The sequence below is a fragment of the Spea bombifrons genome, chromosome 4, assembly GCF_027358695.1.
Source record: "Spea bombifrons isolate aSpeBom1 chromosome 4, aSpeBom1.2.pri, whole genome shotgun sequence".
Classification (NCBI taxonomy): Eukaryota; Metazoa; Chordata; class Amphibia; order Anura; family Pelobatidae; genus Spea; species Spea bombifrons.
The window spans coordinates 102235700-102260093 of record NC_071090.1 but is presented as its reverse complement, the minus strand read 5'-3'; the positions used below and the strand labels follow the sequence as shown (position 1 = coordinate 102260093).

The 24394-nt window shown below is 39.1% G+C and overlaps 2 protein-coding genes, 1 long non-coding RNA gene and 2 other non-coding genes across 5 annotated transcripts; 4 read left to right on the top strand and 1 right to left on the bottom strand.

Annotated features, from left to right (window-relative positions):
• Positions 1 to 1274: 1274 nt before the first annotated feature.
• TRNAR-CCU (transfer RNA arginine (anticodon CCU)) lies at positions 1275 to 1347 on the top strand. The gene has a single exon. It is a non-coding gene; the product is annotated as a tRNA-Arg (tRNA).
• A 2801-nt stretch (positions 1348 to 4148) lies between these two features.
• Positions 4149 to 5649, top strand: LOC128490940 (uncharacterized). Its single transcript, XR_008353994.1, has 2 exons — positions 4149 to 4271; positions 5383 to 5649. It is a non-coding gene; the product is annotated as an uncharacterized LOC128490940 (long non-coding RNA).
• Positions 5650 to 5679: 30 nt separating this feature from the next.
• LOC128491530 (zinc finger protein 239-like) lies at positions 5680 to 6781 on the top strand (the record flags this gene model as incomplete). Its single annotated transcript, XM_053463849.1, has 1 exon — positions 5680 to 6781. A coding segment is annotated over one exon (1002 nt), but the record flags the coding sequence as incomplete, so codon positions are not given.
• Positions 6782 to 12593: 5812 nt separating this feature from the next.
• Positions 12594 to 14506, top strand: LOC128491529 (nodal homolog 2-A-like). Its single transcript, XM_053463848.1, has 3 exons — positions 12594 to 12879; positions 13430 to 14199; positions 14354 to 14506. The coding sequence occupies exons 1-3, from the start codon at positions 12594 to 12596 to the stop codon at positions 14504 to 14506; spliced, it is 1209 nt and encodes a 402-aa protein (XP_053319823.1).
• A 1031-nt stretch (positions 14507 to 15537) lies between these two features.
• TRNAI-UAU (transfer RNA isoleucine (anticodon UAU)) lies at positions 15538 to 15630 on the bottom strand. The gene is given in 2 exon segments: positions 15538 to 15573; positions 15593 to 15630. It is a non-coding gene; the product is annotated as a tRNA-Ile (tRNA).
• Between the last annotated feature and the right edge of the window lie 8764 nt (positions 15631 to 24394).

The following is a 24394-nucleotide window of genomic DNA, read 5'->3' as shown; positions in this document are numbered from 1 at the left end:
TGACCTATTGTTTTACTTTGTGTCTGTGTTCTGAAGAATAGCAAACTTAATAGGGAACATCATCTTTACAGCTTTCAGCATAAATAAATTAATTTATCTAGTTACTATTTAAAAACATATATATATATTATTATTATTATCTTTTATTTAAATAGCGCCAGCAATTTACGCAGCGCTTATATATATTTATTATATATTTATATATTATATATATTTATTATATATTTATATATTATATATATTATATTTTTTTTGTATATATATATTATATATATTTTATAAATATATTATATATATATATATATTGTTATATATATTATATATTTATATATATTATATTTAATTATATATATATTTATATATAAAGTCCAAAATCAACAATTGCACACCAATCACCACTTTTTTAGCCCGGTGCCAAGTAGCTGCAACAGCAAATCTTATAACATCCAAAAAATAGTTACCGGCACTCCAGGGACTTCTTTAAATAATCACTCCAGAAACTGCAGTTTTCTAATCAACGTTTCAGTCTGTTTATTAGACTTTCATCAGGACATCAGGATATATTTATATATATATATATATGATATATATTATATTTTTTTGTATATATATATTATATATATATTTTATAAATATATTATATATATATTATATTTTTTGTATATATATATATATATATATTATATATATTTTATAAATATATTATATATATATATTGTTATATATATTATATATTTATATATATTATATATTTATATATATATTATATATAATTATATATATATTTATATATATATATATATGATATATATATTTTTATATATATATTTATTTATATATATAAATACATTCCATTCAAAATAATACCTTTTTATTGGACCAACATTCTACTTTAAGGATGCGCTTTTAAGGAGTATCATCCTCCCTTTATAGAGTCAAAATCAATTCTTAAAAGAAATCTAAATGACCAGTAATGTTATATTAATTTACATATTTTTAGTGGGCAGGCTTTAATATTCTTCAATCTGTTATAAGACATATTTAAAAAGAAAAAATACACGTTTCTAATGTAAATTAGGCAGGCTGTTTGCTAATTAGAAAAAATTGCAAAGGGATGTATTCTTATTCCAAATATGCTATATTTTTCCCTTGAAAAAAAAATGGCAAGATTTTGTAATATTGTGAGTTGACATAATAAAAACATGTTAAAAAAAATAGTACAGTGTGAATAAAGTTCTACAGGATTGAAGACACTCTAATAGAATGCCCGCCAAGCCCCAGTGGCCTAATGGATAAGGCACTGGCCTCCTAAGCCAGGGATTGTGGGTTCGAGTCCCATCTGGGGTGGCTTGCTTTTTTTTTTTTTTTTTTTTGTCGTCACCAACAGAGGTCACTAAGGAAACAATAAGGCAATGTATTCTGAACATTGTGGCTGTTCTCAGGTAGAGACATATTCCAAATAAAATGTAGAATTATCACATTAATAACAAAAATATAGCACTGTTTAACTCATCAAGAGAGTTTGAGAACATGTATTGTTGCTTTACCTTTTAAACCTAAAATTATAAAATAAAAAATCAACGCATTGCTTAAATACCGGTAACGCAATTGTTATTCAATTATAACAATAAACACTATTATACTGAAGATAAAAATAAGAAAGGAGCAAGGGCTCCTTGATGGAACAAACAAAATATAAATAAAAAGAAAATGATTACAAAAAAAACATTATTTATAAAATGGTGTCAAGTCAATTATAGCACCAAAATTTTATGGTGCTATAATTGCAGCCTGGAGACCAGGCTGTTATTCTTTAACACTGGGCTAAACACATCTCCTACAAGCCTAGGACTTGGGGAGGGGGCACGGGGAAAGAGGCAAATACGAATGGGTCATCCTCCAGAATTCCTCCATGCATTTGCAATGCGTATATCAAGGCTGGAATGTTCCTTTATTTTTATATTTTAGTTTTTATTAATTTTCCATAAAAAAGGGTAAAAAAACAAAAACAACAATGACAACATCCGACGTGTAAAATAAGAACATTTTATAGTTATTTAATTAATTCCTTAACATTGATCATTGATACATAGTATCCCATTAAGGTAATACATTGACACAGATTGCAGAGAAAAAAATAATTAACCCGATCAGGAATTGCCATGACCAGTACACAATGTGCTTCCCATTTTGTTCCAATCTGAGCTGCTATTCATCATGACCATATTTTGTCCCCTGCCCCAGATCTGTCTGATAAGCGCTATTACCTATGTGAATGTGGAACTGCCTGGAATATCCTCAGGAAAGTTAACCAACAATGATATGGCAGGATCAAACTCCAAAGGGAGCTGCGTGATTTACGATACTCTGTCTATAACATACTTTCAGACATCATTAAATTTGGTACTTTTCCACTAAATATGTAATAGTGTACCCTCACCTCCAGACCCCCTCCAACAGTCAGATGTCATAGGCTGAAATTTTGCCAATCTATTAGGAGTTAAGTACCAGCGGTGAAGTATCTTGATCTGGTGTAACGGTATAAAAGGTGTGAATAGACTGTTACTATTTGAACTCCCAAATAATGTGATTGGTCATTCCCTTCTGGTACGTGTCAATGCTGATAACTGCACGAGGGTCTCAGGAGGAGAGACCCAGGAAGGGTCTGCACATATTACTTCTGGGATCTATGATTGCTCCCCCTTCTGGCTGACCACACACATTGCTATCAGTAATGGGAGATCAGAGGGAGATACAATTTGTTCCCCCTCTTCCAAAATAAAAATGTGTGTGTGTCTGTGTATATCTATCCATCATGAAAAAAAAAATTTAGGGGTCTATTTTAGGTCACCATGAGATATAAGTGATATCGCCAAGGGGATCTCTAACCAAATTGCACTGGGAACAGTGAAAATTAATACATTATATATATATATATATATATATATTAAAGCTGCCTCAATACCCTTTAGCCCTACAGCTATAGTAAAAAATATAGAAAAAAACCTTCATTAAACATTCTAAATAAGCTGACACTGAGACACTGAGACACTGAGACGCTCTAAATTTTATGTAGTGACTCACCAAATTTATTAACCAAATAGCTCTAAAACCAGTCCTCATAGGAGCCTTGACTATTTAAAGATACACTTTATCGAGTCACTTCCATTAAAACAAGAATATGAGCCATAAAATACTGGTAGCAAACGGAGCAACTGGGAGTCTTATATATAATCCCTGCGGGGTAGAATAGGAAGGAGTCAGCCCCAGGGTGCGTGACCCTGAGAATCAGGAGCAGGCACCAACATTGCTCATGGTGGACATTTACTGGGTCTGCGGTGGAAAAGTTAATGATGTTCTATAGACCATCACAAACCTTGCCATGGACACTGGTGTCTTCGTACGGACAGATTGCCTGCCCCTGCTAAGGAATCAGCCCCTTCACCCTTAGATTGGGACAAAAACCCTGAGATTTAGGGTCAAACCCTGAGAGTTCCCAGGTCTAGTCATGGGTTAAACTCCACGCTAGTTGCAATCTCAATACCTGCTTGTAATAATGCTGTCTCTTTATCCTAACAGAAATACACTCTTTTACTGATGACGTCTATCGGATTTTGGTTTAAAAAAATAATTAAAATTTATTTACACCGTTACTTTAGCAATATATATATATATATATATATATATATATATACATATACATGCTATATCCCACCAGACCACAGGTGAGGATAATGATGCAATGCATTTCTATCGCACAAAAAGATATGGTTTTCTGTACTATAATTAAACAAATTCTTTAAGTTGCATATTTTAGCAACTGTAAAACTGGTTACTGGATAAAAAAATGGATTAATTATTGGTCAGAAGCATTAGTAACTTTAAGGGGAATTTAGGAGACAAACTGTGAAGTAAAATTTAAACAGGAAGCTACAGCAGAGAAACGTATAACTCCCCTAGCAACATAATTATAATAAACTTCTAGCGGGCGATACATAAACCCCATCACTTCAAGGATTAGAAACCGAGGCCTGTAACGCACACCCAAAGCCACCCTCAGAGTTAACACAATCAGGAGCGTTCCAGACCTCGCTTTTGATCTGCGCGCTGATTGGCCGAATGCTTCAGCTCGCCGCTGAAACGCGACAACACGGAATCGCATCCATCAAACAGGACTACAAGTCCCATGATGCTCTGTGCGCTCTGGGGATTCTATTGGCCTGATTAGCGCAGAGCCCCAGAGACGGACACAAAGGCTTCAGGTCTGGCAGGTAGGATCACTTGGGTGTTATATGCAGGTTGTGTGTGACGTTGTGTATGCTCTGTAACGCACATAATGGATGCAGGGGTCTTGGTTACCCCATAAATGTGCTTGTAGTTATTAATACTCTCTTAATTGTCTATTCCCATAATCATAAATTAATAATTATATATTATATTTATACAACTATTAATACCAATTAGCTGGTGTGCGAAATAGATGGGTGTTTTATATAAAACAAAATAAAAATAACAAATTAAGGCAGTTGGCATGTATTTCCCACCTTGAGCTTGAATTTATCAAGGTTAGATCTTACTTTGCTTTCTTAATTTTTTTTCTTACATAAAAATGCTTTTTAGTTTAATAAATAAATAGAAAAATCCCAGTGCGTTATCAAATCTTATTATTAAAGGTGCTGTTCTGCCTGATCTGTTGATTTTAACGCTTTAGTAACTAAATATTAAATATAACTAAATCATAACTAGTAATAATTTAGTCATCTAAAAATGTGCGTTAGTATTTTTTGCTGGGAACACTTAATTGTCATGTGACACAGCAGCAAGGCACTGATAGGTGGTTGTCAGTGAAACTGGAAAGGCTTCTGAAATGTTTCTGTGTTCTAATCCCCCAGGGCTTCTCATTATATATATATATATATATATATATATATATATATATATATATTTATGACAAGTAGAGATTTTTTAACATTTTATTAAGAAATTGTATTATTTCCAAGACATTATTTTTTATGGAAAAAAATAAAAAATTGGATTAAAAAAAACATTTATTCACAGTACAGGTATATAACTTATCCACAGCTGGTATAAATGTGAAAAAATATAAGGTACGTCGTTGGTCCTGCAGGGAGGTCTTTTCATGACATATGTCATTGGCTACCAAGGGGTTAAACCCTAAGAGAGCCGAACAAAAATGACAGATCTGTCATTAAGTGTAATTAATGTTCTGTCTAAGTGGGACAGCACCTTTAATCTATTTTCCGGCCAGCTAAGTGTTGATTATATTTGCTAAGTGTAATTAGTAAACAATTTTATATCAGTAAACCGGTATTTAGCCCAAAATATCTGTATGGCTAATTGTTGCCTTTTTCTTCCCTAAAGATTTTCTTTTTTTGATAAATGGTTTAAACAAGATATTCATTGAGTTCAGACCAGACCATGGTAGATAAAGATACGCCTTCATCTTATAAAAGCAAGGAAGACTGGGTTGACTCTCGACGAGAAGCTATTCCTGAGGCTGAATCATCGGACGAGTTAGGAACCCGAGACGCTCTCCCGGAGGATGAGGCGGAAAGTCCAGGAAAATTGAGAGTATCTAGTAGGAAGAAGAAGAAACCCAAAACGAGAACGTCCGGCCGCGTTCAAAAAGCTGACGGCGCGTCCTCGGGCCGCAGGAAAAATGTCAAGGACCACTCGGCGCAGGCCGAAGCCACCGCTCGGGAAAAGCCGCAGAAGTTTTATCTGTGTCTGGAGTGCGGCAAGTGTTTTAATCATAGCTCAACGTTAGCCAGACATAAAAGAGACCACAGGGGGGAGAAGCCGTACAGGTGCACGGAGTGCGGGAAAAGTTACACTCGGAGCTCCAATTTAGTGATACACCAAAGGTCGCACACGGGGGAGAAGCCCTACGAGTGCACGGAGTGCGGCAAAAGCTTTAACTGCTGCTCAGCTCTGGTGACGCACTACAAAAGCCACACGGGCGAGCGGCCGTACTCCTGCATCCAGTGCGGGAAGAGCTTTCGAGATCGCTCCACTCTGGTGGTCCACCAGAGAATCCACACGAATGAAAGGCCCTACGTGTGCGGGGAGTGCGGCAAAAGCTTCGCCCGGGGCGTCCGTCTAGTTAAACACAAGAAAACGCACACGGGATTCAGGTTGTACACGTGTGAGGAGTGCGGGGCGAGCTACACCAGCAACTCTAGTTTATGCAAACACCAGAGGGTCCACAAAGGGATAAAGTGCTACATCTGTTCCGATTGTGGGAAGTCATTCACGCGCAAGTCCTATCTCGCTAGACACCAAACCACTCACAAGAGGGAGATTCCGTACGTCTGTCCTGACTGTGGGAAGGGTTTCACCAGAGAGTCGAGTCTGGTCGCTCATCAGAGAACCCACGCCGGAGATAAACCTTTTGCCTGTATAGATTGTGATAAGACATTTAGCAGCTTGGAAAGTCTGACCACGCATGAGATTTCGCACGCTGGGGTACGGCCCTATATATGCGGGGTTTGCGGGAAATCTTTCACGCAGAACTCGGTTCTGAAGGAACATGAAAAAACGCACACGCAACAAGACGCTTTCACGTGTGATCGGTGCGAAGAGAACTTCAGCGACCACGCGGCTCTCGCCGTTCACCAAAACATACATGCCGGTGTTAAGACTGATCCTCTTCTGTGTTAGTTTCTCTGTGTTCCGTGGGGTATGTGTTCTGCAGATTTAAAGGAAGAATAAAACCAATTATCGCTGTTCTTTCATTAAACGGTGACGTTGTGTTAACGTGCATTTTTCTCTGCTTGTTCTTAGTTCCATAACAAAGCGAGTAAAACCTCTTCTCTGCTAATGGGGAGCGGATAAAGCCTATGCTCGGCTTATATGTCCTGCACGATGGAGAGCTGGAGGTTCTTTCTTTTTCTGTCCCCTAAATGAAATAAAGAAAATAGGGGAAAAGTAAAGAAAATTTTAAAGCCTAAGTAAGGCATTCTCTGCGCAGCCCCTCTCGTCATTGTGATCAGGCGTAAGCGCAGCCAGCCAAAGACAACAATATCCACGGCTCTCCATGAGGCTGTGAGTGGATCGGCCGACGAGATGCGCCACGTTGGGTTTTATCGGCGAGGCTGTCAGTAGGCATGGTCAAGCTAGGTCAAACATGGTCAGCGAGAATGTTACTGCTGGTGGCCAAATATATATATTTTTTATTGTAAATGTTACATGTTTTACATTTCGTGGCAGGATTGATTTTAGAAATGCACATATTAATAAATGTGGTGTGTATCGATCTGTGTACGTATAACATTCTGGCTGCCAAAAATAAATCTCTAACCAAAGCGGTGCCTAAATCTGTAAATGTACGATTTACCATTCTTCCAATCCCATTGCCCGTGAAGGCTCGTGCTCGTAGAAGGCGCTGTTTCCCCTCCGGAGCCTGCAGAAATCCCATGAAATCTGATCAATAAAGTGGAGACTTTGCATGATCACTCTACTTTTTGCTTTCATTGACAATAAAGTGGCAGATGGCATCATAAATGCACTTCAGGTACTTGATGGAGAAACTCTTCCTGGAAAGTCTTGTTGTTATCTGCCTCTTTTTGCTTTAATGATGTCGGTTTGTCCGGTGAAAGCTTACATCGCAGGAATTCTAGTGTATGGGAGTCACCATTTTAGTTGGCCTCTTAAATTTGTTTATTGTTGAGTTTCTAAAGCGTTCTCTCGGTAGTGAGCAGCCCTTCATTTGTTATTTTAAATCATTGAAATAAAGGTTATATTGTAATTGCCTTTATTAATATTGTGGGACCTTGGTGGTGGATCCATGAGGGAGCTTCTCCAGTGTGATTCCCCCCAAGGACCTTTTATATACCTTCTCTACTTCAGTTTTTTAATAGTTGGCCTGACATAAATGTTTAGTGTTGGGTCTGGACCTGTATAAAGTACAAAATAACTTGCAGAGAGGATGGTCAAACGGCACAAGAGATCCAGGACTGGAGATGATTGTTCATCGGGGTCAGACTTAGACCTTGGCAAGGTCTCCAAGTTGTTTAGTTCTTGGGGAAGCGTTTAGCCTCTTGTGGTCCACAGGATGCCTCAAAGTTGAGATCCATTTGAAACCAATGGGCACTCGACTCGGGGGACCTGAGAGTTATGGGATGATTAGGCAAGCCCCCTAGTCCACAAAGTGCCAAAGCTATGGCCTTCATAAATACTCCTACTAGATTATAAACCACAACCTTTCCTTCAAATATGATCTGTGTGTAGACAAATGATAAACTAGGATTTACGTAAGCCCTGTCCAGTTGAGTCTCCACTCAATAGTATTATACATCAACCATAAAACATAGGTCTTTGGAGTATGGGTCATGGCTGCTGGTGAGGTAGATACTTCAAGATACTTCCATTAATCTAATCACTGTATTTCCATCTGTTCTGCAACATCCTCCTATTGTCTTGTTTCTCTAAGGGTGTAAATTGTGGCCATCCCAGATACTAACGCGGATACTTGTATCTCAATCACCGACCGCTTTCTAACTTAATCGATACTGTCATTGAATGGATCCACTGACTAACTCAATCAATGGCATGAATATTCCACCGGTTCTAATCTCTGTTTACCAAGGAAAAATCTACATGGCGACATCTTTTGGTGTGGGCCAATTTTTCAGGGAGGTGACAATGTCATAAAGAAAATGTCCGAGATGTAAAAAGAAAAATAATAATGATATTACATGGAAATATCCCAAAATATTTAGGAGAAGTAATGCATTTATATGCAGACTGCAGTAGGAACAATTAACAGCTTTGATTATTTTAACTCTATAAGTGTCTATAAATTCTACTGTATTAAATAGTTTATTTAAAATATTTTTTATCAAAATCTGAAGTCCCTGCAACCCACCATACTAGATACTTTATGAAGCGGTATATGTAGTGGCCAACGGGTAATTCTGCATCATCAAATAACAAAGGGGAGAGGATTGAATAATCGGAGGAAAATATATGTCTGGTATTTGGAGATCTTTGAGATGGAATGCAATGAGAAATTACGAGATAAATTATTCTTATTATTTTTTTTTTATATATAGTGCCATCGAAGTCCGTAGCGCTGTACAATAAATACATTTTTTAAAAAAAAAGCATTTTATCTCAGTTATTGACGATTGCTACGTAATCGCTCGTTATAGATTTAACTCCATTAATCAAATCCAGTCCAAGGAGTTTACAGGGGAATGATTTGAGCTCTCAGCCCTCATTCTGATACATAAAGCGATAATCATGCCCCTCTTCACAACTACCCTGCCTCCGTGACGTGACTCCCACATGTGGCAGGAGGGAGAAGGCTATATGGGTGTTTGTGCCGATGAGCTACCCGTTGGCTATACAGGCTATATGTCCACAGGCTCACTCACGCAGTTGGCGACGTTTTGTTCCACGATGTATGAATGAGGCTTGAAGTTGTCGGAAGAAATAAGGTGCAAGAATGAGAACTATGATATTTATACCATTTTCATATTTGTTTTATAAACAGATAATCCCGCTTACTTTATTATATGTAGAACTAAACAGAGCTTCATAATAATGGCCTAATACCAGATAACACACGCTGCGCAGTCATATCCAACACACATTTACCAAGAGAGGGAAACACAAGAAACATGAAAGGATGCAGACAGTGTGCAATTGGGGTGAAAATACTGCCTAAAGTCTCTATTATTCTACGCCCCCTGGTGTTTGTATCTAGCACAGAAAGGAAACACTTCTGGCAGTGGTTTATTTGCATAAAAAACAGCACTTTAAGGAAGTTTTTTGTTGTTGTTATGGCAACAGCCAATCAGTGTGTGCATTTGTGTCACATGACAATTAAATGTCCCCATACAAATGTAGAATAAAGCTAAATTTAACATGATTAAAGAATGATTTCTGGGTAGGGTTTTGGCAATCGATTCCCTCCTATACTTTGTTAAATCTCTTTAAGTACTCATAATGAATGTTTCTATCGTATCTCCCCTCTCTCGTCTCTCCTTCAAGCTATAGATTTTGAGATCCCACATATTTTAATAACACATATTAATGTACACATAGATCTAAGCTTTGCAAATCAGAAAAAATTCATGCATTCTAACCCAAAAACACAAAGTGTTTGCAACCTGTTGCATTAAGCACCTGCCAACAGGTGAGCAAGCCTTTTGATCTATACACTGGAGTGGCATCAAATACATAGATCAAAAGTCTTTGTTTATGTTTATTTATTTGCTTTGATATAAGTACATAATTTGCATAACTCGCGCTGTTTTGGCTGGGTTGTGTACACATAAGCAAATAATTTGTCATTCACAAAGCAAAACTCTGTTTTATCATAAGTGTGTGAGAGGTAGAGTGCAGAGACACACATAATATATGTTTAGATTGTAAGCTCACGTGCCGGACCCTCGTAAGCCCACCCTTGTTGCCAGGAACATTGTATGAAAGTTCCATAAGGCTAGATGTCAAGCTCATGCGCAGGGTCCTCAGTCCGGATGTACCTGTATGTGTCAATGTATATTTCTTATATTGTACAGCGCTACATAATATGTTGGAGCTGGATAAATAATGGAAAATAATAGTAATATTCATATGTTGCCAATAAGTAAATTATTTTTATTTATTTATTGGATCCAATTAACCCCTTAATGACAAAGCCCGTACATGTACGGCTCAAAATGCAATGTTTTCAATGGGTTTAGGGGCCGCCCATTGTCCTTAAGGGGTTAAATTCACATTAAATTTCACTCCTGAAAATTTAAATATTGATATTCCTTTGGCTAATTTTGTGTCCACACGCTTACTGTGAACATGAAGGTGTTAAAACAAATACCATATAAAAAAAAAGGTAATATGCACAGATTTAACCCTTTGAATTCCAGATATTGGACCACAGACATTTCTGTTTGTTTTTTTTATATCATACAGAACAGAATCAACTGACTTTGTAAAATAGCAACACCTGATTTTTTTATTTTTCTTTCTTTCTATCTTTTTTATTTTTTTTTACCAATATCATACATAGGATGGGATTAAAGAGTTTCGGTTCGTTGGCTCTTGTACCAATGCATATAATGAACACATTTCAATTATAAATGTACTTTTTTTTTTTTTTTTTTTTTTTTGTAACGAGAAGTGTTAAGTAGTTTGAGCCACCGTCTGTAATCAACTTATTCTGTGTCTCAAATGTTTAGTTTCATAACTAATCTTACAAATGTGTGAAAGACAATAAAGCTACAGTTTCGATTTAATTTGTTCAATCATTTGAGTTTCTACTTTAAATGGCCAACTCAAATCTAAATAATGAATAAATCACATAGAGATGGCTTTTTGGCAAGATATATTTCCCCCCCAATCCCAATCACCGTCAACCACCGTCCTTCTATTCTTTAAAAATCAAAACTAAAGACCCTAATGCACTGATGAAGAGATTGAGATTGTATATAATGTTTTTCACTCTTTGCCCCCAAAATAATACCTTAGTGATGTCAAAATTTACTCAAATAACATTTCTCGGGAAATGTATAAATGTATAAATGTTGAGCAAAGTAGCACAAAAATAGATAACTTATAGGTAAAAAGGTGTTTTGTTTTTGCTGTAGCAGAAAAATATTCTAATATTATATTAATATTTTATATTTTTTTTTATATGCTTAAGCTTTTTGAAGCAAGGATAATAAAACAGATTATAAATAATATTTAAATATCAGAAATAAGATTTATTCGCTTAGAATGCAACATCATTCAGGCGATATCCTTTTGTGGTGGAACGACATTTTTTCATATCCCGTGTTGAGATCAGTAGAATTTTAGTTAAAACTTGGCCTTATGCAGAAATATATGGATGAATTGTCTATAACTTACTTTAAACCCCATAATGGGTACTGAACAATCACAAGCATAAGTGAAGATTCTTTTTAGAATCCATTTTCAACAAATACAATGCATTTTCTATGCACATCATCACTTTTCATCATCATCCTCATCCTCATCTGGGACCCTGCAAGTTAAATGAGCCATCAAGGTTATTTCAAAGTCCCCCCAAATGCTTCCATTTGTTACGTTGTATTACATCATTAATTTAAAAACATCCAGTTATACCAAACTAATCTTCTGAACACTCATTATATAGATAGCCGTCAATTATCGAAACCGATGGATGTGTAGATCTAAGTTACGTTGCCTGTAAAAAAGGAAATAGAACCATTATTTACCAAAAACAATTGTAGAATGCTAATAAAGAAAGTTAGTTCCTTTTGGATCAGAAGCATATTTTCAGACGACATATAGTCAATGTTGCATATGATCACCATAATTGCATGCATGATACGTCATAGAAACATCTGACATTATTCTTATTGGGTCATTAACATAACAACAGAGAACAATCACTCGGTGATTGGATTTCAATGCGTTTGAGTTTTGATGAGTTAATACAGATCAAAGGGCCATAAGCGTGAGAAAGTCGGGCTTCGCCACTACATAGTATCTGCAAGTCCTTGCCTTGGTCAGTCTTCAAGAGCTTCTGAGCAAGCAACACTTCTTGGGTTGGAGGAGACCAAGAGTCATTACAGAGTACCTCTATGGAGAAATCAACCATGCTTAGCGTCATCTTCTATTTTGTCCTCCTGTGTCTGGTCCAGGTGATGGCTTTTCCTCTTGGACATAAGGCTCGTATTGCCTTTCCCAACCTTGGTCTAAAGGCCTCATCTGCCACTGATGAAAGCAGGCAATCCCGAAACGTAAAGAAGTTCCCTCAATATATGATGCACCTATACCAGACTCTGACAGCGAGTGATACTGATCTTCCCACCACTGGACATCCAAATCTTCAGGAAGCTGATACCATCCTAAGTCTAACTGCAAAAAGTACGTATATTACAATTTTCTATAATCCCTTATTTCAATTCTACTCTGTGTTCCTTCAACGCAGACGTTGGGATGATATTTTTTCCATTTAGAACAAGGGTACGGCGTTGACCATTATATTTTGTAGGCTTATAATGATTCCTAAACCCTACATACCTCATATATGTCATTCTGTAACAATCTTTTTTTATTTTTTTTTGTTGTATTTTCCATCATTTATTAGATTAGTTGTAATACTTTTTGAGAATATTCTACTGAACGTTGGTTCCACCTCGTCAACTAAATCAAACACACAAATAATTATTTAATCCCCCTCAATATATAGCCATCAGATCATCGATCATCATGGCCAACAGATCAATGTTTTGTCTTTGGTGATGGAATACCACTTTTAGGCAATATCAATTCTTTATTTGTAAATCACATAGCACAAACAAGGGACAGATGACATATAAAAATCCATAATTGTAGAAAATTACAGCGTGATGGTCTATTGTGGAATGTTCATGGATTTTGGGAAGCTAACATTGTTACTTCATGTCTTCCGCAGATTGCATTGTGAAGGACGATCACTGGACATTTCTTTTTGACATGACTTCACTCTCTGGATGCAATGATCTGAGCTTGGCTGAGTTAAGAATCCACCTTCCTAATTTTAACAAACCCTGGAATGTGACGGTGGACATTTACCATGCCAAAGAAGGTCAGCAAAGGCTCTATGTTGGATCTTTCAAGTCCAACCCTTCCATTGCACAAGGTTCCCCTTGGAAGGTATTTAATCTGACCAACATGATAACACATTATATCCTACAAGACAAGAAGTTCACTAATGGTGAATACATAGAAGCTAAAGACATGGCCGAGAGAAGCCCAGTAGACGAAGATGTGGTCGATACAAGCAGCACTTCGAGACAAAATAGTGACTTTACCCCGGAGACAGATTTTAACGTCGAGAGAGTAATACTGTTGGTTTTTGCCAAGGACGAGCCAGTAACGAAACTTGTCTCTCCTAGCCTACTGAAAAAAATGCGATCTTCCAAACTAGTTATTTCAAGGAATAATAACAGGGAGACCGAGATGAAGAAAGCCAGAAGGAACAGAAAAAAGATTCCGAAAGTCACTGTGAGCCCCACGCTCCCCACTACCACGGAACAGTCTAAACCTGAATGTAGGAGAGTGGACATGTTGGTGGACTTTGATAAGATTGGATGGGGCAACATGATAGTGTACCCTAGAAAGTACAACGCATTTAGATGTGAAGGAACCTGTTTGAATCCACTGAATGAAACTCTTAAGATGACTAACTATGCACAAATTAAGGTAAGATACAGCAAATATCTTTTATAACTATGTAGACCTTTCTCCATTTGTTTGTGACCAGCCAGTTCTGCTGAAGTTTTGGTTTATTCTGCCATACAAATGTTGGGTTACATTTCAATTTGAATTAATGAGCCCTTTTCCCCTCTCTTTGCAGCGTTTGATGAACCTGACTGACGCTGAGCGAGTTGAATGTCCGGCCTGTGTTCCCGTGAGGATGAGCTCCTTATCCGTTTTTTATTATGAGAAGGAAAGCATTGCAAGAAGACAGTATAAACAAATGATTGTAGAAGAATGTGGGCCAAACTGAAACAAGAACACAAAACTTGACTTTGCTGGAAGACAGCTCTTCTCTTTGACTCTGCCCACGCCAAACGGCGTTTAAAGCCTCGGGTTATATCTTATCCCATGGAGAGAACGTTTCTTGTTCGAGATTGTGTTGACACCTTGCCACCTTTTGTGGCATGTACTTTAATGTATCCTCTATTTAATAGAGCATGTCTTTCCCTGTAACGATGTACCATATGCATATTATTATTTTAATTATATTAATTTATGGCCTAAATAGTGTGTATTCTGATCAAATCATTTGCATTGAGATATTTTCATATGTAAATTTCCTAATAAATACTGTAGCATCATTGTGTATTGTGACTAAAATAAAAATATTGATATAAAGCTTTTTGAAAATCAAGCCCATGTTTTTTTTCCTCTTTTTTTTCATAAACATCTTTAGATCAGGTAATATGCAGGCCTGGGCCGCCCTTTTGGCAAATGCCAGCTGGCAGACACATCTACTCATTTGGTGGCCACAGGCCTTAAAGTGCCAAGTCCACCTTGTGATGCCCAGTCCGGCCCTGGTAATATGCATTTTGTTAAGATGCATCATTTAATGTGGAACTGCCACAGCCATGGCATATCCTGGTCTAGAACAGTGGGTCTGGGAGGATGGCAGCCATATAATGGGGGGGCATTTCACCCTATTGTGGGATCAGGCTCCCTGGTGCATCCCTTACTCTATGGGCTGCTTGGGGGGGATTAGAGATCTTATTTGTAACCAGCCAGATCTCAACAGACAAAAGACTTCTGCTTAGGACACCTGAAATGTTCCTAGGCATATGCTGGAGTAGTCATATTTGACAAATAGTTACAAACATTTTCTGCAAGCATAACTGACAAGACAAACTCCATTGTCTACTACACAAGAGAATACACCAAACACATAAAACAAGTCCCAAGTTACTTCTAGAAATTATTATTTATCCTGTTTTTTTATGACTCTACGCCACCCAAGTGAAATATCATATTGACGTAAGTAAATTTACTCATTTATGTAAAACATGCTCCAGGTGAGGCTCGAACTCACAACCTCGGCATTGCTCACTGGATACTGCCTTATAAGTACCGCGCGCTAACCGATTGCGCCACTGGAGCGTGGTGGCATGTTGCTGCCAGGGTAGTTTTGAGTCTTAGGGACCTCTGTGAAAGGTCTGGGCTGCTCAGATTTAAACATTTTGGGCCTGAAGCTTTTTTTGTGTTCTAGTTGCAATTCCACATCTATCGAAAAGGCCCATTTATTTGCAGGACATAAAATACATTTTCCTGTACTCACTCATTTGTGTCCCTGGTACACCTGCTTTTAAAGGTTACCGTCTCACAACAAGCGGCTCCTTTGTAAAAACGTTTTTAGCAACTGCTTGGCGCCCCTCTCTCCTCCACATATGACATCATATCCTGGGGCTCAGCAGTGAAGCCGGGGACACCGCGATGGAGCAGCTATACCACCCTTTGTGTTGGTTTTGCTATATAATGATAAGAGATACGCTATACCATCCTCAGTGTCTGGATCACTATATAATGCTAGGAGTTATTCTGTTGTGGTTGTGGTGATGGGAGTTGTGGTATACCACTGTCAGGCTCAGTATATATTGATGGGAGTTATGCTGTACTACCTTTAGGGTCAGTATAAATTGATGGGAGTTATGCTGCACCACCCTCAGTGTCAAGATGTGAAAAAAATCACTGGGTTTGGAGCAATTTGTTTTACTATTATTTCTTTATAGTAGTTCTCATATCATGACTTACTATGTTAATTATTTATCTACTTTCCTCAAAGTAACCTCTGTAAATATATAGTGAGGTTCACAATTTTCTGTTCTTGCCTTGGGCCCAAAAAGAAGCTAGCTACGGCTTTACCCAAGCATCAGTGACCTCAGGGCCCTCCCCACCTTGTGTTTCTGTAAGTCTTAATTGTCATGTCCTGTTTGGCCATTGTACAGCACCGTGGAATATGATGGTGCTATTAAAGTTGATAATAATAATCACTTCTTATACCTATCCTATCTCATAATTAGGTTAAAACTCCTAATATGTTTCCTCTGTTTCTTGCATGTGCTACATATTGCTTTACTGCTGCTGTAAAACTGCTTGTCCACCAATCATGCGAATTCCATATATTCCATTACCGATCCCGAATTTCTATGGCAACGGCTAGGAGGTTCCTAAAGAGTGAAATCTGAATGCCTTAGGGAATTTTTGCACAAGTCACAAGAATTCATCATTCAAAAGTTCTTCTACAGTAAACCCTCTGTGCGTTTTTCTAAAATTGGGATCATTTACTCTATACAGCAGCAAAATCATCATTATTATTCATTATTGAGCGAATAGGAAGGATAACATATATTTCATCATGAGGTAAGAGCTTGAATGTACAATATGACATTTTATTTTAATTATTTATGGTTGCAATGTCAAATGATGTGCATTATTTATAGGGGAAACATTATTTACGGGGCTATTAAGAGCAGTATGTGGAGTCAGGAGCACTGGTAAGTTGTTTGGGGGCAAAGATGGCACAGACAAGCTGTTTGTGGGCAAAGCTGGTACTGTGGGAAGTTTGTAGCATGGTACTTGGTGAAGTTGGGGGGTCCAAAGAGGTGGAGCGATCGCCATAGAACAAAGAGGTGGAGCGATCGCCATAGAACAAAGAGGTGGAGCGATCGCCATAGAACATGGCTGTCAGTTTTGACATTTTGGCAGTTATGCTCCCAGACGCACCACTTATCCATAGCCCTGGCAAATGGCCCAAATACGCTAAGGAGCACTGTGCCAAACCGGCGTATACGGTGGCCAAGGAGGCAAGTAATAGCTGGGGGTGCTGCCCTAGGATACGTCTCTTAGCAACCATACTCATTTAGAACTTAATACTGAAATGAAAAATAAGAGTTTACTGTCCCTTTAGATCTTTAGAATTTAAGATAAAATTCACATCTATGATAAATATAAAAATTAATCAAAATGAATAAAAATCTACCACTGATCCTTTTTTTCATCTTAATATTTTTGATGACTGCTCCTTTATTGGGTTCAAGATTTGGATCAAACTGCACTTCCATGTGTGGCCAGCAGGTGGTAGTATTGCGTCATCACACGCGACTCTGAAACTCTTAAGCGTTGGACATCAGTCAGTCTTAGATGATCTGAATGAGATGGGACCGGTCTGTCTAACATTATACGGGGGGGCCACGGGCATGGTATTTTGGACATATTAGTTCTAGGATAAATGGAGATATGAAAATAGTAAAAGAAAGCAAATTGCCTAAAAGGGGCAAGAACACCCAGAATTCTGATCTCATGGATGAGTGAAGCCAATAGGGCCTCGTCGTTACCTTTCTTTCATGTATACAAGCAGAGTCTAATTCCTGGCAGACACAATATAGAGAAAAGGAGAGTCTCCCAAATGGATTTGGGGGAAAACCCTGAAAATGAAGACAGTTCCCATATATGGACTTACCAAGCGGCCGTCCAACGGGCGTACAATTGTGTCAAACGTATCAAATGTCAATTTGTTCCAATAAACGACCCAGAGGCCGCCATTGTTGTCGGTCATGTAATATTTTACGTGACTTTCCCTTATGAAAAACACAACATTGAGCTGATTCTTTCTGGCAATGCTAATGAAGTCTGTTCCTCCTTTCAGCAGTGTCCAGCTGGACGATTAAGACTGAGGCTTTCCATTTTTTTACCAACACGGCAGTATGTTAAGGAGTCAGGGTGTTTGTCTAGCAGATCTGCTAGAACACAGACATATGTCTGAAAATATTATGCAATACGTAGAATTCTTTTAGTAAAGGAAGTGGCACATGTTCTTCAAAGAATGTTAACTTTTAATCTGACATTAGAGATAAAAACATGTCGGTTTCTCCTGCGGGATGAGGAGGTGAAGCCGTCTTCTGTATATTGAGGTGTAGATTGAGGTGTTTGATCCCCAGTCACAGTCAAGGAGCTTACTTATCAAAGTCACATTTGGGAAGTCTGCCGGTTTTCGCTTGCATTGTAAGCGAACGACTTTACAGAATTACGGATGTTTACAGCGAGATTTCTGATAAGGTATTAGCATTTAGTGTGGCGTGTTCCGACCATTTCTCGGGCTACATCATACCTTGTAAGTGTCCATTTTTAGGAGGGACAGTCCCTCTTTTGGCCCTGATGTCCCTCTTTATTATTATTATCTCAGAATGTTTGCTGGATACGAGTGTATTATAAGTAATGAGTAAGGATATGTTTTGGAACAACAAAAACTGTGTTCATAATTCATTTGTATAAATAAAATACATTATGTCTTCTAAATGCCCCACTTGGCTACTGAAATAGGTCACAAAGTATAGCCAAAGCCCTGCCCCTAGCCACACCCACTGACCACACCCCCTAAAACAAAGGTGTCCCCTTTTGCCATTTGAAATGTTGGGGGGGGTATGGCACATGATGCTCTTCGTCCAATGAAATCATTAATGAGCTATGTGCGGAGGAAATATGCCCCCCCCCCATTTTATGCTTATACCCCTCCTACAACATTCAGGAGACAAGTCCCTCTCTGGTGCCAAAATCCCCTCTGTCTGCTTTTTCTCCTGATCTCCTTTTTATCTACAAGATACATACATAGCAGTAGATCACAAATTTGCCTTTTGGTAATTGTGAGTACTGAGTACCTGAGTGTGTGTGTGTGTGGGGGGGGTTGATCTTCTGGTTCTAAGGCTGAGGTTAAGGGAGTTTGTTCAAGTATTTCACGCCCTGGAAATGCCCCAGTCGAGCCGTGTCCCTGAATGGACAGGGTAGACAGCGTGGTGGATGAGGGTTGAGCTTTTGGCTTCCCCTTAAAGACTCTCCTTTATTGCCAAGGAGAGAAATAAGGGGCTACATATTGCTTTGGGGAGCGTGGCCCCAGAAGAAGAAGATTGGGAACTCTGTGTCCTCTAACAATGGCACAATTACCTGCGCGCTTTCTTCACTGAGGGTGTAAAGCACGATACCGCGGGATTCTAAATAAAAAAAGATGATGGTGTGATGGTGGTGATGAAGATGATGGTGGTGATATGATGGAGGTGATGATATGGTGGTGATGATGATATGATGGTGAGGATGGAGATGTGGTGGTGGTGATGATGGTGATGTGATGGTGGTGTTGATGGTGGTGATGGTGGTGATTATGGTGATGTGATGGTGGTGTTGATGGTGATGATGGTGATTATGGTGATGTGATGGTGGTGTTGATGGTGATTATGGTGATGTGATGGTGGCGATGATGTGATGGTCATGTGATGGTCGTGATGATGCATGTGATGGTGATGTGATGTGATGGTGTTGATGATGATGTGATGGTGGTGATGATGTTATGGTGGTGATGATGATGATGGTGATGATGGTAATGATGATGATGGTGATGATTGTGGTTGCAGTAACCTCTCAGGCTTTGACTTTTATCACGAAAATACAGAACACATTTAACCTCTTATCACCCATACTCCTCACATTCTAAGATTCCGCAAGTACAATGATTCTTCTTTGCGATGTTTAAACCGCACAGGACTGGCGAATCGGTGAGTTCGGGGATTCTCTCTGGATGCTGCTCTAATATTCAGCGTTCAGTTCCAGAGGCTCTTTGTCTTCCAGGCGGTGCCAGTCGATCTCAGCTGAGAATAATGCCTCCGTTATGTTGTCCTCGATTAATTGCAAGCACAAGACAGAAAACAAATACAGTCGCCGCACGCTTGCTGGTTACTGATGGTTATTTCTGGCCCCGGATGTCTTCCTGAATTTTCACATGACTCTTGAGACCAAATTTTCAATCAGTTCCACAGATCAGTGGGAATAAGCGTGACTGTGGGGCAGCTCATTGGGACAGTGTCTTTGAAAATTGGGACTGCCCCGTGGAAAAACAGGATGGTTGGGAGGTATGCATCCTGTTAGTCCAGACAGAGTCCCAGACGTGTTTGTTGTTTCCCGTAGTGACTGCAGTGACTTTTGGACCCGTTTATTTCGGTGTATTTACAGGTCATGTCCTGATGGTCAGAAGGCATTTAGTCCGGATGATCAAATAAATTGTATATAATGCCCAAAATATGGCGTCAATGGAGAATAAATGACGAATTTGGCACTTTGGCTGGAAGATGAAGGGTTAACGGTGTGACACAATGTCTCTGGTTTCGAAGGACAGTCCCTCGGAACCCCCCTTTATCTCCTCCAGCCTAAAAAGCAAGTTATGTTTTAAAAGAAACTGGTATTTTGGTTTAAACTGTTTACATTAAATGGAATTTATTATTATTATTATTTATTATTACCTTTTATTTATCAAGCGGCAACAAATTACACAGCGCTGTGCAATTTAAGTGGAACAGTTAACACATACATAACAAATATACATAACCCTATATATTATATCTATGTATATGTATATATACGGTATATGTATATTATATAAAACTCCTAATAAAATACATATAGTAAGCACCTGTTCTAAAGCCTCCCTGTGGTCGTACAGAAGGAAATTCTTTACCAAGTTATCCATCCGCACCCTTTCGTTTTGGGTATGACCAGATAGATACTGGAATAGCCCTTTTTCACGTCGGGCGGATTGGTTAAACGTAAAGTTATATACTGTAAGCTTTCATGGCCTCAGCGGTCTCTTTTTCCCCTGAAAACTTATGTAATCTTCCATCTTTTTCTACGCCGGCCCAATAAGCGTTCAACTAAAGACTCAGCGTCCTCTTTGGGTAATCTGGCTACATCCATGGATATCAGTGAACTGCATGCATTGTGATATCAGCGTGTGGCAGCTCGTGGTGATGGGAGTTATGACCCAAGAGCTGGAGGGATATAGCTGCCCAGGCATGATCTAGAATGCCTGTCAGCAGATGGAAGAGTTTCTGTGTGTATAAGGAGGGGTGTCAGAGGGCATTACAAAGTGCAGTAGGTGCAGCAGGGGTTAAGGACACGGAGCTCTGTGATTGGCTCATCACTTGGCAGCATCTCCTCACACTCCCTGCAATGCAGGCAGCTTCACTGCAGCTTCCAGCTCACACCGACTAACTAACCCTGGGGGAATTGGCAGGGAAACCCCAGATACCCCCATTCTCTCAGCATGGGGGGAGCACTGTCCCAGAGGAGGAGGGGGCAGATCAACCAGCCTGAGCAGCAGAAACTCAGCAGTGGGTGAGTAACAGAGTATTCCCTGCAGGGTCCAGCATTTCAGGACTGGGGCAAAAGTGTATAGTAATACTGAGTACTGCACTGCTTAATGATCATAGGGGTATTTAATACTGCTAGATACTTGAGCATGTGCTACATTATACAGGGATATAATGGGTTAACTATATAAAGTATATATGTAGATGCTGAGTATCATTAAACATCTAAGATCGAGAGCGCTGTATATCGGTATTGGGTATCCTTGCGCAGTTTAGTGAATAGGGAGAGGCGGAATAATGTGTATATATGCGCGTGGGTTTGAAAAGTTTGCTGACCCGTGTCAGGGTTTCTCTGGGCATTGAGTGCCTGGGGTTATAATGATTTCTGCACCGCATATGAATTCTGTAAGGTTTACTTTGCTGAGAGGGAGGTAGATAAGTGGAACAGTCTCCCAGTAGAAGTGGTAGAGGATAATACAAGTCAGGGAATTTAAATACGCATATGCTAGCCATAGAGCTCCTGAATCTAAGACAAGACCAACGGCCGATTAAGGTAAAATCAGGTAAAATGGGCTTTCTATATACTAATACTGGACTTTCCTCCCTGTAAATTGTTGCTGAGTTAACGTATACATAGATAATAAACATCATGTACTGTTTAAAAAAGTTTTGTATCTATATAACGTAAATAAATAAACTCACCAGATAACTTTTATGGTTTGTTTTACCCCTGTATGAATACACGGCGAGTTGCGCATCACCCATTTGTAAGGTAAACATATATATATTTCCCATATTACTGCCTGGCTCGTGTATAGACCTTACTGTATAAACTTACTGAAGGGACCAAGTTACTTAGTTTTACATCCCACAGACTGCAGGGGGCAGCACTTTACATGTCCTACCCATTGTACAGCCCTGCGGAATATGATGGCGCTATATAAACCATGAAATAATAATGTGCTGGCCAGTAACATGTAAGAAGTACATACATCCAGGGCAAAAACGTCTGTAATGCTTAATGTAGGTGACAAGTTAATATATTTAACCCTCCCCAAGTAGTTATATCAGTGAATATAAAGCATATAAGGGGATCTATACTGTGTAGCGAAAGCATGTTTAGAATTTGTTTGCTTTGTTTGTTTATGTATGACATCACCATACATGTTTGCTTTGTTGGCTTTGTTTGTTTATGTATGACATCACCATACATGTTTGCTTTGTTGGCTTTGTTTGTTTATGTATGACATCACCATACGTGTTTGCTTTGTTTATTTATTTACGACATCACCATGCATGTTCTGCATGGACTTTTTCCAGGAGCTCGCACAGAGGGTGTCATGGAAGAAACTGACGCCTGATGCGTTGTGTTAAGGATCCTTTGTGGTTTGCTAGGAACCGCCTGGTCCGGGGTTAGGGATCCGAGACTGTCCCAGACTGTGATCACCAGCTCACCCAAAAACTACTCCATCATCAGTAGTCTCAAGGAGGAAGACTAACCTCCATACCACCTCATCCGATCCCCCAAACCTGTCACGTCTGCCATAATACCACATTGTTTTTACGCCCTTGGAACTGTTGCCCGTTTTGTTTCACTGCTTTCTTTATAATAAGTTAGATTCAGTAGTGTACCTAAAGCGGGGGGGGGGATTCGCCCCAGGTGCCACTCATCACGGGGGTGCCCGATGGCCCGACGGCTGCCTTACATGGGCTTGCAGCTTACCGCTGTGGAGCTTGCACACCGTGAGAGGAAACTCTGCTCCCCCTACGCAGGTGGGGCAGAGGTGGCACATGCAGGCGGTTTCAGGGGCAGAGGTGGCACATGCAGGCTGTTTCAGGGGCAGAGGTGGCACATGCAGGCTGTTTCAGGGGCAGTGTTGGCACAGGCAGGCTGCTTCAGGGGCAGAGGTGGCACAGGCAGGCTGGTGAGGGGGCAGAGGCCTACCACGTCAATGTCTGGCTCAGTGTATAGTGATGGGAGTTATGCTGTACCACATCTGTTTAGTAAATACTATTTATTTAAACTTGTTTAATTTATTTATAAGTTCATTTATTTTTTCAGATTTCTAGTTTTTTTCCAGTCGACGCACAGTTTACAAATTTGTGAAATTAACATTCTTGCCAACATTAATTCACGGGAGTTGTACTCAGACAATCAAATAATTTATTCAGTTCCACAGGACATCATCATCATCGACGCTTTGGTCCGGTCCACAGACCTTTATCAAGATCTAAATCCATGAACTGGGCCAAAACGTCGATATGTCATGTCATATGCCGGGACGAGCAGAGTCCGCTGTAACTCCAGATATCCTGAAATGTTTAAAAATTGATGCTTCTGGAACACAGGACAAAATTTGTAACATTGTTACTTTGAAATGGTGCGATATTTGGAACAGCGACATCCTTGAGGTTTGACAGAGATCCATTGTTTGTGGATTACAGAACGTGGGGCCAAAAAAAAAAAAAAAAGTGTAGAAACGGGTCTTCTTGTGTCTTAGAAGGACAGCCGTGTGCTGATTTCTCCCAATCGCCTGTTCCTGAAAAACTATTGTCAACTTTCCAGAACAAAAAAACTTTCGTGATTCTTCATGAAAATGAATTTGCTGAGCGATGACCTCATTTTACAACCGGAAGTGGTCATAACATTCTAAATGGGAACTGTCATATTTGAGAGAAACTTATATTTGACCTGATCGCTGAAAACCAGAAACCAAATTCATTATTATGATTTT

Coding starts and splice junctions, on each gene's coding strand:
- LOC128491529 (XM_053463848.1), top strand. CDS start 12,594: ATGGAGAAATCAACCATGCTTAGCGTCATCTTCTATTTTGTCCTCCTG. Junction 12,880..13,429: donor CCTAAGTCTAACTGCAAAAA/GTACGTATATTA, acceptor TGTCTTCCGCAG/ATTGCATTGTGAAGGACGAT. Junction 14,200..14,353: donor CTAACTATGCACAAATTAAG/GTAAGATACAGC, acceptor CTCTCTTTGCAG/CGTTTGATGAACCTGACTGA.